General features: G+C 42.9%; 1 protein-coding gene across 4 annotated transcripts in view; it reads left to right on the forward strand.

Annotated features, from left to right (window-relative positions):
- The window catches only part of CCT (RNA polymerase II transcription mediator), a 32,531-nt gene extending 16,634 nt beyond the window's left edge, over positions 1-15,897 (forward strand). The window contains exons 5-13 of one of the 4 annotated variants that reach the window (XM_087661669.1): positions 6,266-6,319; positions 6,419-6,526; positions 7,484-7,630; positions 7,737-8,084; positions 8,164-10,667; positions 11,002-13,617; positions 13,847-13,920; positions 14,002-14,189; positions 14,285-15,897. In XM_087661669.1, coding sequence (XP_087517795.1) covers positions 6,266-6,319; positions 6,419-6,526; positions 7,484-7,630; positions 7,737-8,084; positions 8,164-10,667; positions 11,002-13,617; positions 13,847-13,920; positions 14,002-14,189; positions 14,285-14,710 — 6,465 coding nt within the window. In that variant the 3' untranslated portion in view covers positions 14,711-15,897. Of the gene's footprint in view, positions 1-6,265; positions 6,320-6,418; positions 6,527-7,483; positions 7,631-7,736; positions 8,085-8,163; positions 10,668-11,001; positions 13,618-13,846; positions 14,190-14,284 lie in introns of all 4 variants that reach the window. The other 3 variants (XM_087661670.1, XM_087661667.1, XM_087661668.1) reach the window with 3 other exon arrangements.
- The last annotated feature ends 326 nt before the right edge of the window (positions 15,898-16,223 follow it).

Consider the following 16,223-nt stretch of genomic DNA (forward strand, 5'->3'; position numbering starts at 1 on the left):
GTTGTACATGAAGAGAAGGGACACATGGCAAGGGATTTTCCCAATAGGTAGCAAGTTGAAAATAAGGAAGATTACCAAGAAATACTTGGTGGAATTTCAGAATTATTCACCTATGGTTGCCAAATGGATGAAAGAGGGTGACTTGGCAAACCACTCTCAACTATTGCAACTTTACCTAGAAGCCTTTCAATTGGAGCCGACCTTAGATCGGGTTGAGTCATAGGCTTCATAGAGCTTAGAAGGTCTAGAGCATTGTTTGGTGCCCCGGGGGGAGCTAGTACTTGTGCCCTCTAGTGATGGACAACTCTAGTATATAGTGGATCTTGGGTGTATTCAGAATGCATCCACGGTACTGTTTGCTGATAGTATGTTTGCTAGGAGGTCACTATTTAGTGTACTAGTTACTATAGTTGATATGCAAGTGGGTATGGTTTTTATTGCAGCTTTGAAATTGTACATTTGCATCAGTGTATGATCATTAGAGTTTGGTCATCAGAGTATGATAATTAGAGGCTGATATCAATTACTGGTTTTCGGCATATGGTCATTAGTTTCAGTGGTATTCAGCTGGTTGTTATGGACAGCAGCATGTGAAGCGATGCCACTAATAGTACAGCCATGATTTATGCTTAGTGTATGGTTTACTATGGTTGTTCCATTAGAACACTTTCAAGATAATTTACTGTATTCATCAACAATGGTTTTGACAGCAGCAATTAGAGTTTCTTTTTGGTCAGTTATGACTTAGTTATGACAGCTGAATATTTCAGCATGAGTTGGGCAATAGCATAGTAGAAGAACAACGGTCGGTGTTCTTTGACTATGATGCCTATGCTTTTGTCAACTTAGTATTAGTTTGCTTTCTTCATCTCATGGTGCATTCGAGGATGCTTGCAAGGATTTCAAGGGGGAGGTATGGCATGAGGACATTCATTTTTAATGCTTAGCTTTGGTGTTATTAAGTTGTGCACATGTGAAATGCAAGTTAGTTAAGTGACAATGAGATCTTAGTAACCCCAGTGATTAGTGGGTGACATTTGCAAAAGTTGTAATAAGTTATGCTTGAGAGGTGCTAGGTGGTACCCAATGTCAAAACTTGGTCTAAAACAATAATTGCTTGACTAATTCTAGTTCTAGGCTAATGAGTGCTTAGGATCACTTGGGTGATAACTTGGCTTAGCCAATTTTATTATTGGCCTCAATAAAAATCATCTCAAGTTTCTTCTTTATGGTGATAGGGTGGGCAAAGGTCATTTGATGGTAGAGAGAAGAGAGCTTCATCCACATCTCCTTTGCGGTCCAAAGTCTGTGCGCATGCACAATGATAGAATCTTATAGACTCGTGAAAACCAATCCCAAAGTGTTACTTGGTCCATTGTAGAACCAATGCGGGGATCCTCCACTGAACAGGGGATTGGGGTAGTAACAAAGTCCTGTAAATTGAAGGTGTTGAGGATACACTTCACTTTGCATGACCAAAGGGAGTAGTTTGCACCATGAAGTTGATCTTTGGGGAGAGAAGTACCGACATTTGAACAAGAGGAGTCATCATGGTTATGCAAGGACCATATGAGAAACATGTAGAGAAGTAGAGGGGGAGAAGGGGCTCCAATCTTCTCCCTCTATGAGAGGGAGAATGAGGTTCTGAATGTTGGGTTGAGCGGGGCTTTTTGAGGTGCGGTGGGGTGGTGCGGATGGAGCGGGGTTTTTTGGAGGGGGGTTGCCATGTCGTTGGGGCGGGATCTCTGCATCACTCTTTGCGACAGTTGGGCTGATGGGACTGCCTATTTGAAGAAAGATTGAACGGTCTTCTTATCTAAGTCATCAAATCTGCCAAACTAGTACTCCATAACTCTTCAATTAGACCTGCAAACACACAAAAACTTAGTGTTTTGGGGTTGGGCTGGCTAGACGGTGGGAAAATCGGCTAAACCTTGCAAAGCGAAGTTGTAGATGCCCTGCACACTTTATAGAAGGCTCGAACAAGGTAGAAAATCTGCATTCTTCATGACAAATCTGCTCCACACAGCAAGCTGGGTGTGGTCTTCTCTTCATATAATCTCTTAGTCCTCACTTTGGCAATGATACCATGTATGAAATAGAGGAAGAAGGGAAGAGAAAGACAACAACGAAAGAAGAGAATGGAAGAAGAAATTCTGCATTGAACTCCCAAAGAATGCTTAACACAAAGAGGACTGGTCAGTCCCTGCCCAAGGTGTCGGTGAGGTCACCGGATTAGGCTGATGATGGAAGGCAACACCAGAAGACAAAGGAAAATTTGTGACTGTCGGAGGGTGGTGCTAAAGTGTATAAAAGATAATTTGTGAATGATGACCAGCCATTGTGGAATGGCTATAAATAGTCAAGGAATGCTGAAATTGGCCAATTGCTGTGAGATGCTGCACTAAATGTTGGCTGACCAATATAAACAGCAATCAAGTAATAATAAAATGTTGTTGCCTACAAGGGATGCTGGTTGCTCCATGTGGCTAGTGTGAATGCAGTCCAAAACCACTGCAAAAGAAAGGCAAGGCTGGAAATAAACCTCAGCCAAGATGAACACCTGAAATTGACTAGGAAAGAAATGCATGTTCTGAACAGAGGTGCCTTATCTGGCAAAACACATGACTAGAAAATAAATGCATGCTAACATTCCCAGCTTTCGGCTAGATTGTGTCCCCTCGTGTGAACTCGTACTTGGAGCCAATCCCGCCTTCTATCAAATAGCTCATCATGAACTTGGATGTTAATCCCAAGTCTGGGATTTCAAACTTGCTAGACTTTGGTCGATGCATCAAGGAAACCCCTCTTGGGCCACATGGTTGGATTGTAGATGATGAAAACTTGTTGATAGAGTAGTGGTAGCCCTTTGTCATTGTCTGGTTCTCTTTTGGCAAAGTTGCTAATGTCTTGTAGTTCTTTCAGAATGTTTCTTCTTGCCATAGTAACACCATTAAGACTTCTTCTCTTGCTATCATATGTCACCCCTCTTTGAAGTTTGAACATTTGAAGTATCAAGAGACAACATCCTCATGGAAACTTGAATGTGAATAGAGCAAGTGTTTAACATAACATTGTAAACTATGTCTGCATGCTGAACACCGGTAGGAGAAATTGGAGGAGCCATGAAAAAGGAGAGAGAGAGAAGATGAATGGAGGCAAGGGATTTTGAGGGATAGATGTGTGCCAAGAGTACAGATTCATAGGAGTTTGAAGCATTCAAGCAGTAAAGTAAGCACATAGAGAAAGGATTAACACTAGAGTGTAGTGAAAAGAACACAACGATTGGATACACAAGAATCCACCCTGTTGAGCATTGAATCACAAAAGCTGTTAAGACGATGGCTGCATAAAACAATATCAATAAGGAAAGATGAGACCAAACACGGCCAGCTAGGGATCAAGCTGAAGAGTTTGCAGCAGTCCTTAAGCCTGAAAATATTGTTGCCTCAGCCTTGGAACAAGGCAGGATCAGTAAACGCAGAAGTGCTGCAAACGTAGTCAGGTCCCAGCCTCCAGGGCAGAACTAGGCCATTTTGGCTGAGCAAAAGGTTGCTTGTATGAACTGATAGCTCAGGCCCAATAGAACATATTGGTTTTCACTTTCAAGAAAGTTATGCTTTGAGTTCTAGAGAATTTGAAATAGGTCCTGACTGTTGGGCCCCAAACATCTGTACAGATGCCACTGCTACCTTCAGAGTTAGTTGCAGTGAGAGATTCAAAACATTATTTTTCCAGCTTTGCATTGCCATCTCCATTTCCTAGTGGTGCTAATTTATAGGATGTACTCCATTTCCCAATGGTTCCATAAGGGTAAATCCTTGGAACATCGAAGTGGTTTTTGAGGCTATAAAATCAAGTCGTCTCTTTCCAACATCAACATGTTGTCTTCTAGTGGGTCGGTCTTGGTTTGATGGGGCTGCTCAGTGATGATCACTTGGATTTTTATAGAGATTTCATTAAGCCAGTGGTCATATTTATATGTGGAGTCATATTGTAGTGTCTTGATTGCATGCCTCTGTCCAACCAACATTTGACATACGATGATTATCGGCACAAGTGATTTCAACCTTGTGTTTGTGCCATTCTCTTAGGAAGGGATTGCGCGATTTCATTTTTTACTTCCATATTAGATTTTGCAAAAATTCATTCTCAATCAACATGATCTTTAGGAATATGTATTCATGATTCTCCTGTGTGGTGTGGGAGCAGCACATGACCAAATGCCCTAGGGAACATAGAAGACAGGTTTTAGGAGTCAAAACAGGTCCAATCAGCAGCACCAGAGGTAGAATGCAGACTTGCAACACTAGAAGAATAGCACCGGCACACCTCAAATGACCGATACTAGGCAGGAGCAGGATCCCAATTGGAAACCTGATACCATGTTAGAAGTGGATGCAGTGATGGAAGCTTAGAAAACTGCTGTAATAGACTGTGTAACACAAGAGAAGAGAAAAAGAGAAACATTGCAAAAGAAAAGGAACACTGCACAAAGAACTTAGAAGAAAAGAGATGCTTAGGAAATGTAATACATATACCAAGACATGAGACTATGCAGAAACAGCGTGAGTCATTGGATTTGTGGCACTGGCATTGGCTCCCTCTCTCCAACAGGACTTGCAAGTAATAGAGTATGCAAACTGTAGTTTGATGAGGAGGGAGCCCAACAACAAATATGCCAAGAACAGGATCATATCAACCAACGTTTGAAGACATCAAAATACAGGTTTGCCAGCCAAGAATAACCAGTTGCCAATAAAATGACTGGCTCCCACTGATCCTCATGGGAAAAGAACTGCACAGCCCACTAGAAAGAGGCGTAGGTGGCCGCAAATCCCTTTGCATTGGTTATCTTTGTCTGCTAGGATAAATCAAAGGTAGAAAACAGGTGATTATGAGACAACATGTAGATGCTGATTATTCAGTGAGCTGTGAGGAGAATACAGCAGTAGACAGCAAAAGAGGAAAGCAGATTGGTGGGCAGTTGGGAGAAAATTTGGCTGATTCGATAGGAGACAGGCACAAAAGATGATCCACAACAGCAAATAGCAGTCAACGGTTGGAGAGGGCAGCAAGCAGGTGCACAAAGGCAGCCAGCAATTGAGAAAGAAAAGAGAACATCAGACTGAGGTGGAGCTGTTATCAACATGTGTGAAGGCTGAGAAAGCTCTGATGCCAAATGAAGGCGTGTTTGGGCATAGCAAATGCGGATATAGAAGATAGAGTTTTGTTTTGAGAGAGAGAGAATCTTGAGGAATGCATTCATCTTTGATGCTTCATTGGGAGTGTGGACTCTGGAGTCATATAGTTCACTTGAAAGGACTTCTTCATTGGCAGCTCAATTTGATTGAGTTAGCAGATATTCTCCCCAGACAAGATTTGCTCTCTTGGCATGTTGCAGTTTCTTCTGCCCCCCCCTAGTCACTCTACTTCCTTTGTACTTTGATTGTGATGTCTCAGATTTTATGCATGATGGCGTAGGCCTGCAGCTTGTAATCATGTAATCTTGTACTTTTTTCATAATTAATACAATTTCCTTATATCCCCACCCCCCCCTTGTATTACCTTATATCCCCCCCCCCCCCCCCCCAACACACACACACAAAAAAAAAAAAAAAGAGAGCAAGAGTCTTGAGACACAATTATAGAATGTCTCTTCAATTGATGGAATGATTGAATATATGTCACAGCAACGTTCCATCTATAGACCTTTAGCAAGGTACAAATGTCTACTGCTTTCTAGAGAATTCTTGATGTGTTCTACAAGTTTCACTTTTTCTAGAGACTTCTTAATACTTTTAGGAAAATCTACCTTACTCTAAAAGTGTGTTCAGGTGCGCTGTGGTAACATTGCCAATGTGTCAATTAAAGTGTGTTCACATGCATGTATACAAAACAATTACTTATTGCACATGCAAAGATGAATGTGTAAATATGTGTTCACATGGAACACTTCAACCAAAATTTCCAACAGGCAAAGTGGTAACAATGTGAAGAAAAGAGGAAGGGTGAGGGTAGGGAGCTTGAAAGAATGGTTGAAGAGGGCCTAAAAAGGCCGCTATATGTTTTGGACTGTACCTGTCCAGAGATTCTGGTGTAGATAGATGCCTAGCTTACAAGTTTTTGTCACTTGTTTTGGTTTTTCTTCATGATGTTTCCAAATTAAGATTTAAGCCAACAATCTAAGTGAGTGTGTGCTATCCATGTCTGAGTACGCATAGTGTTGCTGCTAACAAAGATCTTACCGCTCGAATAAGTGCAGGCTGCTCGCAAACGCTTCAAGGAATTGCAGAATGCCTCTGCTCGGAAGCGCAAGGTAAGAAGGAGAAACCTATTGTAATTCTCCAGTAGTGCTACTAAACTGATTTATTTGTCACTGAATGGCTGATTTTCTGTTTTACTGGATAATGCCTAGGCTGGCCAGGTTTATGGAGTGCCATTGTCAGGTTCCTTTTTAGCAAAGTCAAGTCAATTTCCTGAGCAACGACATTCTGGAGAAGATCACAGGAAGAAATGGATTGAGGTTGGTCTCTATTTGACAAAATTATCATCCTATTTGTATACATCTACATGCACATCTCTCTCCCCCCCCTAGCAGTGAAGTAAATGAAGATTTTTGGACTCTGTAAAAGGCTTCTACATGATTAATGTCTGAAGTGTCACACCTCTTCTTCTCATTTGACATTCCTCCTTTTGGTAAGTTCTTTTTCCTTTCTCTTTACCTTGTCGGCTGCAAGTTAGATAGGATGGGACGAGGTGGAAGGGGATGTGGCTTTTGCTTTTGTTTTGTTTTCTTTTTTGCGATTACAAGGAGCAGAAATACAACTCATCTTTGTGCCTTTCATCCTACGCCCTCCTACCCCGATCCAATCCTTCCCATCGCATCCTGTCCCTTACTCTCCTTACCCCGTCCCCTCTTCTCCCTTCCCTCTCCTCACCGGGCACCTGCCTTTCCTTCCCTTCCTCCTTCCTCCATCTCCCTCATGTCCTGTACCCTCTGCTTCCCTCCTCTCCCACCCACTTGTTCTAGAGCGTGCATACATGTGTTAGCCATACAATGCATAAATGCATACAGTTTTAAAAAAAAGTATTGTGTGGAAGGGGGGAGGGGGTGTGTGCAACCCCTGGTCTATATTATGTGCATATGCCCATAGCATTTGTAATACTTCATCTACTGGTGGGAAATCCCAAAGCGTTGGAGACCTGTATGTGGTAGCAAGTTGCAACCAAATAAAACAACAGCAAAACATGAAGGTGATCATGGCCTTTACAGAGACTGACCATGCTGTAATTATGTGTGCGCTGTAATTGTGTGTGCACACATCTGCATGCTCCTGCACACATAGGATTGAAAGGGAAAAACTGTGCGCATACGTGCCCACTAGATGCACTTCAACTCTATTGCTATGGGATATCACTTTCTCAGAAGTGTCTATCACATTGAATGGCTGCCTCATTCTGTTAGTGGGTGTGTTGTCAGGATTTATCTCAGCACAAGAAGCTGAAAGCATTGGCTGATCATGTGCCACATGGATTGCGCCGACGGTCTCTTTTTGAATCTCTTATTAAAAATGAAGTCCCATTTCTTCGAGCCACCTGGTGCATCAAAGTCATTTACCTTAATCAGGTAAAATAGTGTCCATGTACTGGAATTCAACTCATCTTTTTGAATATTCATCCTTCATCTGCCAGACATGTTCAATCATTATAGCTCAACGCTGTGATGCATGCAGGTGCGCCCTCTTTCCATTGGCTTGTCTGCTGGTGGCGGAGATAAGTCACAAACTAAACGATTGGATTTGTGGACTAAGGATGTTCTGGACTACTTGCAAATGCTTTTGGATGAGCTTTCACAACATGGATCAGCAGCTTTTACTTCTTTCCCAAGGGAGAGTTCTTCGTTGTTGCCACATGTTAGTGCCAACCAGCAAGTTGGGGATTTTACACAGTCTGGCCTTGACAGTGAAGACCCTCCACTTAAAAAGAAATGGCAGTACATGTCTCGGCTTGTGCAGCTTCACTTCTCAGAGGGTCTACTTCACAGGCAGCAAGTTGTGGAATGGCTTATCAAGCAGTTACAGGTGAGAGTTGAGAACGGTTGTCATGAGTTTGGAATAACTTTAAAAGAAGATTTTTCAGATATTTGTTGTGCTTTTGCAGGAAAGAGATGCTCTAGATGCTGTGGAGGCACTTTTGCCTCCTGTCCTAGATCTTATAGATGAGATTTCAACCTGCCAAACCCACATTCGCATGCTTGTAGATGTCTTTCTTCATAAGCTTGGAGAGCTTTGTCCAACTGGACAGATGCCAGATGTCACACAGCAACCTCGGCATAATTATGTTGCAACATTCTTTGTTGAACTGCTCTGTTATCTTTTGACAACAGTTCCAGATAGTTTTGTGGCCTTAGATTGCTTTCCTCTTCCACTTTATGTATATGGATGCATCAACAGTAGAAACTCCCCTTTGAGTGGAAACAATGAAGTCGGAGTACAAGTTGTTGCAAGAGAGGGGATTCCCTGTTCAGGTGATCAGGGTTCTAGCCATCTTAGAAATCTTGGAGAATATTCTCGCAGTGTCACAGTCAAGCATGTGGCTGATGTTATACAAAAGCGTGCTGCCTCACTTGCGAAGGCAGTCAATCCAGCAAGCCTGCAGAAAAATGAGGGAAGTGTGATTCAAAACTTGGACAAGGCTCTGCTAATAGGGGATATTCGTGCAGCTTATGATTGCATCTTTGTTGAAGATTTTTGTGGGCATGAACAACCACCAGATGAATGGCTAGCCAAGGTCAGTCCTTGGATAAAGTTTGGGACTGGACTGTCTGGGAATGTGAATCCCCTAGAAGTGTTCGCAGTCCGTTTTCTGTGTGAATGGGCTATTTGTGATTTCAGGGATTGTAGGAAGACACTAAACACTGTGGACCGCAGGCCTTTAAAGTCAAGAGTTCTATGTAGAGTGTACATGGCAGTTTCAGTTCTTTGTTTGAGAATGGAAGAACTCAAGAGGCAGAAAAGTGGAACCAGCAGTCCTAGTCTCAGAGCACATGCTGGTGTTCAGATGGTAGGTCCTGGTATGTTTGCATTGGAAGATAAGAAAAATGAAGTACAGGATGGTAGCAGCCATGCTGCATTTGGTTTTCAGGATCTTGGAAGTTCCAAAGGGTTCTCCCTCTCCACCTTTTTTGAGAGTCCAGGACCTATTCATGATTTGATTGTTGCCTGGCTTGACCAACATGAACAAGGAAAGGGTGGCTTTGAAAGACTGCATATCCTATTATTGGAGCTTGTAAAGAAGGGATTGTTCTGGTCCCCTGCTTATGTGAGACAACTGATTGTGAGTGGGGTGCTTGAAAAGAAGGAGACACCTGCTGATGTGGATCGTGCTTCACGGCATCGTCGATTGTTGCAGCATTTACCAGGACCACTGGGACTTATGGATGAGGACGGAAAGGGATCCTTGGATCCTGTCTTGAGTGAGGCTCTCCGCTTGTACCGTACTGAAAGGCGCCTTGCTCTTAATGGATATGATGCACGCCGCTCTAGATTATCAAGAAAAGGAGAAGATGGTGTGCTGAAACAAGCATGCCAAGACTTCTCAAAAGCAGCTCTTAAAAGTGTTGAGGCATGTAATGAATCCAGACTCCTCCCGGTTGAAAATAGTGTTGGTGCTAAAAGAACAAAACTGCAAAGAAGAAAATTGAACCTCATGGAATTGAAGCAAGCCATTGCAAAGTTTTTACACTTCCCTGACTGGTATCTTGGAGAACAGGATGGATCCATTCTTGTTAAGGCCTCGTTGGGCCAGACAGGTTCCAAAAGACAATCCATGGGACAAGCAAACATGGTAGACATTACACCGGGCTGTGAAGATTGTATTAGAAGTAAAAAGCAAAAAACCAATGATGGAAATGCTCTGTTCTCTCAGGGAGCTGTGTTGAGTCCCAGAGATGAAGATGATGCATGGTGGGTGAAGAAACCTTCAAAGGTGTTAGATGCAATTAAAGTGGAACCTTCTGTCCCTTTCAAGTTGCCTAAACAGCCATCTAGAGGTAGACCAAAGGCTGTTCGAAAGTTAAGCCTAGCGCAGCTAGCTGCCACACATATTGAAGGTAGTCAAGGGGCTTCTTCCAGCCATACCTGTGACATTAAGGTCAGTTGCCCATACCACAAGCCTGTCCCTGAAGACAGTTCACTATCTCTGAAGAAAGAAAGTAGAAGAATTTCTACTTTGCAAGATTTGAAATCCATTAGCAATGCTATAAAACGGTTGCAATTCAGTGAGAAGTGTGCTTTAGCTACATGGCTTGATGAAGCTGTCCATAATCTTGTAGAAGGCCATGAAAAACCAGCATCCTTTTCATCGTCCTTGCCACAATCTATGAGGTCTTCAGCCTCTACTGGTGGGTTGCTTGGTGCTGATGATAGAAGCTCAATGCGTTGGCAATTTGGGACTGATGAGCTTGCAGTCGTGGTTTATCTGCTTGACATAACAATGGATTTTGGCTCGCTGATTAAACTTCTGTTGTGGTTTCTCCCCAAGGCTGCCATTCCAACTGTTGCTTCAGCTTGTCAGAACAGCAGGTTGATCACAACATTGAGCTGGAATAAAGAGAGTTCAGTAGGTGAAATTACAGAGCATACGATCTTGACATATTTACGGAGGTATGGACTAGTAGGGTAAAGCAGATTCCAGAATATTACACGTTTCCTTTTGATTGTGGATCTAAGAATGTAGAGACTGACTTATTAATCACGAACCCTCATTATCAGTTTGCCATGGTTATAACCTTCTATTGAGCTTTCTTATAAGAGCATGATCTTCACAGGTCTATGATGACGCCTTTGATTCATGTCTGTGTTTGGTGCAACAGAAATATGAATTATTTCTGTTTGTGTTTGTGTAATGAAATTTTAAATAAGTAATTGGGTTGTGCTAGCTTTTGTTAAAGTGGTAATCTGCTTCAAACTTATGATTTTCTTTTGTAACCTTTTCCAGATATGAGGGCATGTTAACAGTTATGAATCTACTTCCTGAAGCATTTTCAGCAGGGATGCAGCGGATGGCCATCATCTTATCTTCTGGACCAGGAGGTAGGATGGGGTGCTCGGCCTTGTTTTCGTATCTTCATGATCTTTACAGAAAGTACAATAGTGTTGCAAGTCTCCAGCTATGGGAGAATAATTGGAAGGCATGCAGTGATCAAAGATTGATTGTAGAGTTTGAAGCATTGAAATCTGGTGAAGGTGAAGCAAACTTTACATTACCAGGAGTTACTTCTCCAGGGATTGGGGAAGACCGGGAGGAATCTGTACCTCCAAGGATGGGAGGTCGCATACAGAAGTTGGGACAATACATGAAGGAGATTGTTCGCAAAGGATTCCAAGAGTCCGTCAATCAATTGCTGAGCAAGGAGAGAGAAGTGCCAGTATCTAGTGGCCCAAAAGACGCTGGGTGTGAAAGGTGGAGTGAGGTATCACAGCCAGCTCAAAATGTTGCAACAGGATTGCTTGAGTGTATTAAGCAACATGCATCGAGTGCTCCAAATGGTGATGTACAGCTTGCTGCTGCTGCAGCTTCAGCCATTGTAAGCAATGCGGGCACATCAGTTGCTAGTGTCTTTGATACAAATAATTCATACTCTTCAAGCACAACCAGCATGATTTCATCCAGTAAATGTGCTCGCCGGGTCTTATGCTTGCACATGCAGTGTCTTCGGCTTCTTAAGGAGGTATTTGGTGATCGGCAAAACAGGGTTCTGGAATCTGCTATTACTTCTGAAGCAAATTCTGTTGTGGCAACTGCATTTGGACATCCATCAGGGAGGGCTCCTCGCCCTCAATATCAGCTATCTCCTGAGACTCCTGATCCTGGAGACTTAGGTTCTGGCTCTAATGGTTTAGTATTAGGGAAATCAAGCACTGCAGCAGCTTCTGTAGCTGCTTTGTTAGTTAGTTTAGTGCTGGATGGCATAGTTAGTTTGGAAAAGATAACCTCAATGCTGAAGATTAAAGAAGGGTTGGAGGCTTTAAATCTTCTTAAAAACAGCTTCCTGAATCCTAATGGCATGTCTCGTATAGGTGCTACAGGGACTGGGACTACACTGAAAAGTGACAATTTGGCAGAAGTACACCTGTTCTGGTTTCGTGTTTTGATTGGAGATTGCAGATCTGTTCTAGGTGGTTTAGTTGCTGAAATATTAGGTGAACCAAGCCTCTTGGCATTCATGCGGCTTCAGCGATTCCTACCTTTGGCAACTGTGTTGAGTCCTGCTTTGGCACTTTTTTCATTTGTACTGCGTAGTCAACATGCTTCCTTTGTGGTTGGCCTGAACAGGGAGGACCCATCATTTCAACAATTGGCTCAAGTAGCTTTAGGGGATCTATTTGTTCATGAGCCTTTTCGAGAGGTTTGTTTACAGGATACACAGCTGCTGTACGTGCTGCTTTTTGGTGACACAGGTGATCTTGAATATGCATCTTTGCTAGATGCAAAAGGAACAGTTAAGGATACAAAGGTGGCAGCCATGGTGCCTTCTCGAGCACGCTTATTTCTGCATGCTGTTCTTGATGGTAGACTGCCCAACTATGGTGATGAAACCTACATCAGTGGCACTAAAGGTGGTACCAATCAAGTAGAAGAGTTGGTGCAAGTCTTAGATAATATGCAGCCTGCAACATTTCACTGGCAATGGGTAGAGCTAAGACTATTGCTTAATGAGCAGGTTTTCATGGAAAAACTTGAGACTCTGAACGTGTCTACAGCAGTAGAAGCTGTGCAAGCTGCTAGAGCAGCTGTTGACGATGGTCAGAGCCTTTCAGAGTCAGAGAAGAACTTTACAGAGATAATTTTGACTCGCTTGCTTGTTCGTCCAGATGCAGCAGCTTTGTATTCTGAAACCCTACATCTGCTTGGCCAGGCTGGTCGGGCCCTGGAGGACTATTTGATTCTGCAAGTTCAGTGGATACTAGAGAACAATGACATGCTTCTTGGGCGCAAATCTTTGCGACAACAACTTGAGGAAATGGCCTCACGAAAGAAGTTTAAGGTCGGAGATGGGAGGTTAAAGATCTGGGACTGGCTACCTCAAGGAGGAGATAGTATGTCGACGGCTGACACAAGTAGGAAGATTGATGCAGCTTCACCAGAAGAAGGTGAAGTTGCTGAAGAGGTGGATTGGAGAAAAGAAGGCAAGTTTCCTGGTGATGGATCTATGGGGATTCTAGATTCCTCTGCCTCACTGAAGAAGTATTTTGCCATAGAAAAGGCACTTGCTGATCTAGTGCTGCCTTGCTTGGCGCGCAGCTCTACTGAGACATACATAAGATTTGCATCTCGGTTAGTTAAGCAGATAAGTGATTTAGAGCAGCAAGTCAGTCTTTTCAGCCGTGCTGCTGGAAGGTCTATGAACACTTCTGCTGAAGTTGGTGTAAACAAAGCACCATCATCCCGCAAAGGATCTAGAAGTGGGTTGGAATGTGGGAGTCCTGGTCTTGGTCGCAGGATGACATCACTAGCAGATTCTTCCCCTCCCTCTTCTGCAGCTATGCAAACATCTTTGTGGCTACGTCTCCAGTTCCTTCTTCCTCTTCTACCACCCATATATGGAGACAGGTACTCAGATATGCTTGTGTTCATGCAATTCAGTAGTCTAAATCAGCCAAAAGACACTCTAATGTGCTGCACTAGCTATCACTTGGACTTAAACATGCATTTTACTAGCTAATGCATCTGAAAATACCATGTGTGTTATATTCTCCTCTGAGAAAAACTAGTGGGTTGGGTCTTGATTTAGGAGTCATTTGGTTCTGCTCGGTTGAATTGTGCTAACATTTGATCATAGTATCTATTTTTCCAGGGAATCAACAGGCCGCAACATGCGTTCACTTCTTGCACCTGTTTTACTTCGACTTCTAGGTACCCGTGTGGTTCAAGAGAGTACAGAACATTTTTGTGCTTATTCTCTTATCCCTGCATATGATCTGGACTGGAATGCAGAAGCAGCCACTGCAGCTGCAGCTCTCACTGCAGGAGAAGGGCTCTTTGACAGGCTTTTGAGTGTATTATATGCTCTTTTAAGCAGCACATGGGCAGGCTGGTTAAAAAAGAAAACATCTCAGAAAGGGAATTCGAAGCCACAACGGGAAGTTCCAATTTTGGAACGCGAGGTAGTACAACGCATGCAGGTCGGTATTTAGAACGTTGGTTGGTTTAAACATTTTTTTGATCATTTCGTTCAGGATTTTGATATGATGTTTACTTGCTATTCAATAATGTACAGGCTGATCTGGACCATATGCAGTTACCCTTGATGGTCCGTGCACGATTGCAAGCAGCCATGCCTGTGTTAGCTCCATCTTCTACCCTCAATATCTTTGCAGGTCCACCTCAATTGCCTGCAGCAGTCTGGCCTGTTGTGCACACAAATGGTTTCAACACAAGTTTAACAGCTTCTTACAAAGCTCCCTTTCGGCTGGATAGTAACATGGGGAAAGGGAAACCTAGTCCCAGTCAGGAGCCAGATATTGAAGTTGATCCTTGGACATTATTGGAGGATGGAACAGGTTCTGGCTGTACTAGTACAGGGAGTGGGTCCCTCATTAGTGGTGATAGTGGGAGTATGAAAGCTTGTGCCTGGTTGAAAGGTGCAGTCAGGGTACGGAGAACTGATCTAACATACGTTGGTTCTGTAGATGATGATGCTTGATTCGTTGTTGGGCCCTAAATAAGGGACCTTTACTGCAGAATAAAGACCAGTACTTTGGACAGATGGCTTGTGGAAATTTCACTGTCTGTACCTGGCACATTGTTTGAGGATGGATGGCTGTGGCCCTAGCAATCATTGGCCCAGATTGCTCATATTGGGGAAGATTTTTGTTTTCCTGGGAAATGATCGTGGCCATCGGATCACAGGCTGCAGGCAGTGCTCTTGCTGGTCGGTGCTTGAGGAACCTTTCTGATTTTTTGTTTACAGCCAGGTGATTGGCATTTTGACCAAATTGGGTAATCTGAGCATACTCTCACACTTCTAAGGGGCAAAGTTGCAACCCTTCAGTTCTGCCGAATCATAGCCACATCAAATCTCACACCCAGGTGATACTATCTTGAGGTGTTCGAAGAGGCCAGGAACCTATTCCCTATTCTTCATAGTTTTGGGCAGCTGAAGTTGTTGACTGTTGGGTTTTGCCTCTCGTTACCAAGCCACCAGGTGGATTGGTGTTGCCCTTGTAATCCTATATTCTGCTTCAGTGTACTATAGTGGAAGTGTTTACCAGTGTAAAGTCCAAGAAGGTACTTTGTAGCTTTGAAGTTATTGTAAATGGGGCTAGATGGCAATGTGCCAATCAAGGCACTGCAAGTTTACATAAAAACATACTAAAGGTTCATGTATTGACAGAAAGAACTGTCAATATGGGATGACACTTATCACATCAGTGCAGGGTGTGTCTATTACTGCAGAGGCATGGCTCCCTGATCATTCATACACGTTGAAATCTTACATCAGGATCTTGTTACAAGAGACTCCTGCCTGTGTTGTTTTGAAGAGCTTGCCTTCTGAAGGGGAATGCAGTTTTGGATTCATTTTTTGAATGCTGCAAATCTGCAGGTTTTAGACTTGCATGTTCCATTCCCCATGGTTATAACATCCAATTACCATCAAAATGAAGTGTCTTTCCATGCCCCTGTAATTATAGCTTTGCAATTTGCATAGCCTGTTGGTACAGCAAAGAAAGGTTGTAACTATGTTCCACCCAAAAGTTGGAATACAGAAGCTTTTATTTTCGTGCTAGACCTCTTTTGAGAAATGTTAAGATGGATCTCAGATCCCGTTGTAAAACATTGGATATCTGTGCTGGTAAGGTTGAGGTATTTGTTGGCCAATTGCATTCACATTCTCTTGACAATGCTCTTTTGTTGCATGAGATTTAGGCAATCAATTTAATATTTTTCATGCAAGTATCTACATTTTTTAGCCTCTTGTGACAGGGCAGAGCCTTGGTATAGGTCGTGAGCCTAAATCAGCCCTTCCAGCATGCTTAACACCATTAATACACTCACTGAGTCATGGCGATTGGGTTTTAGCTAATAAGAGGCATGAATGTTAATCTTGTGATTCATCCAATCGGGTCAGATATCCATGAGAAGATTGGGCTTTAGCTGATGAGTCGTAAACCGACTAGTAAGTACAAGTTGAAAATTGTATTATAACATTGTGCACA

The sequence above is a fragment of the Lygodium microphyllum genome, chromosome 21 (assembly GCF_053477565.2).
Source record: "Lygodium microphyllum isolate KBCC chromosome 21, Lygodium_microphyllum_v1.1.10, whole genome shotgun sequence".
NCBI lineage: Eukaryota > Viridiplantae > Streptophyta > Polypodiopsida > Schizaeales > Lygodiaceae > Lygodium > Lygodium microphyllum.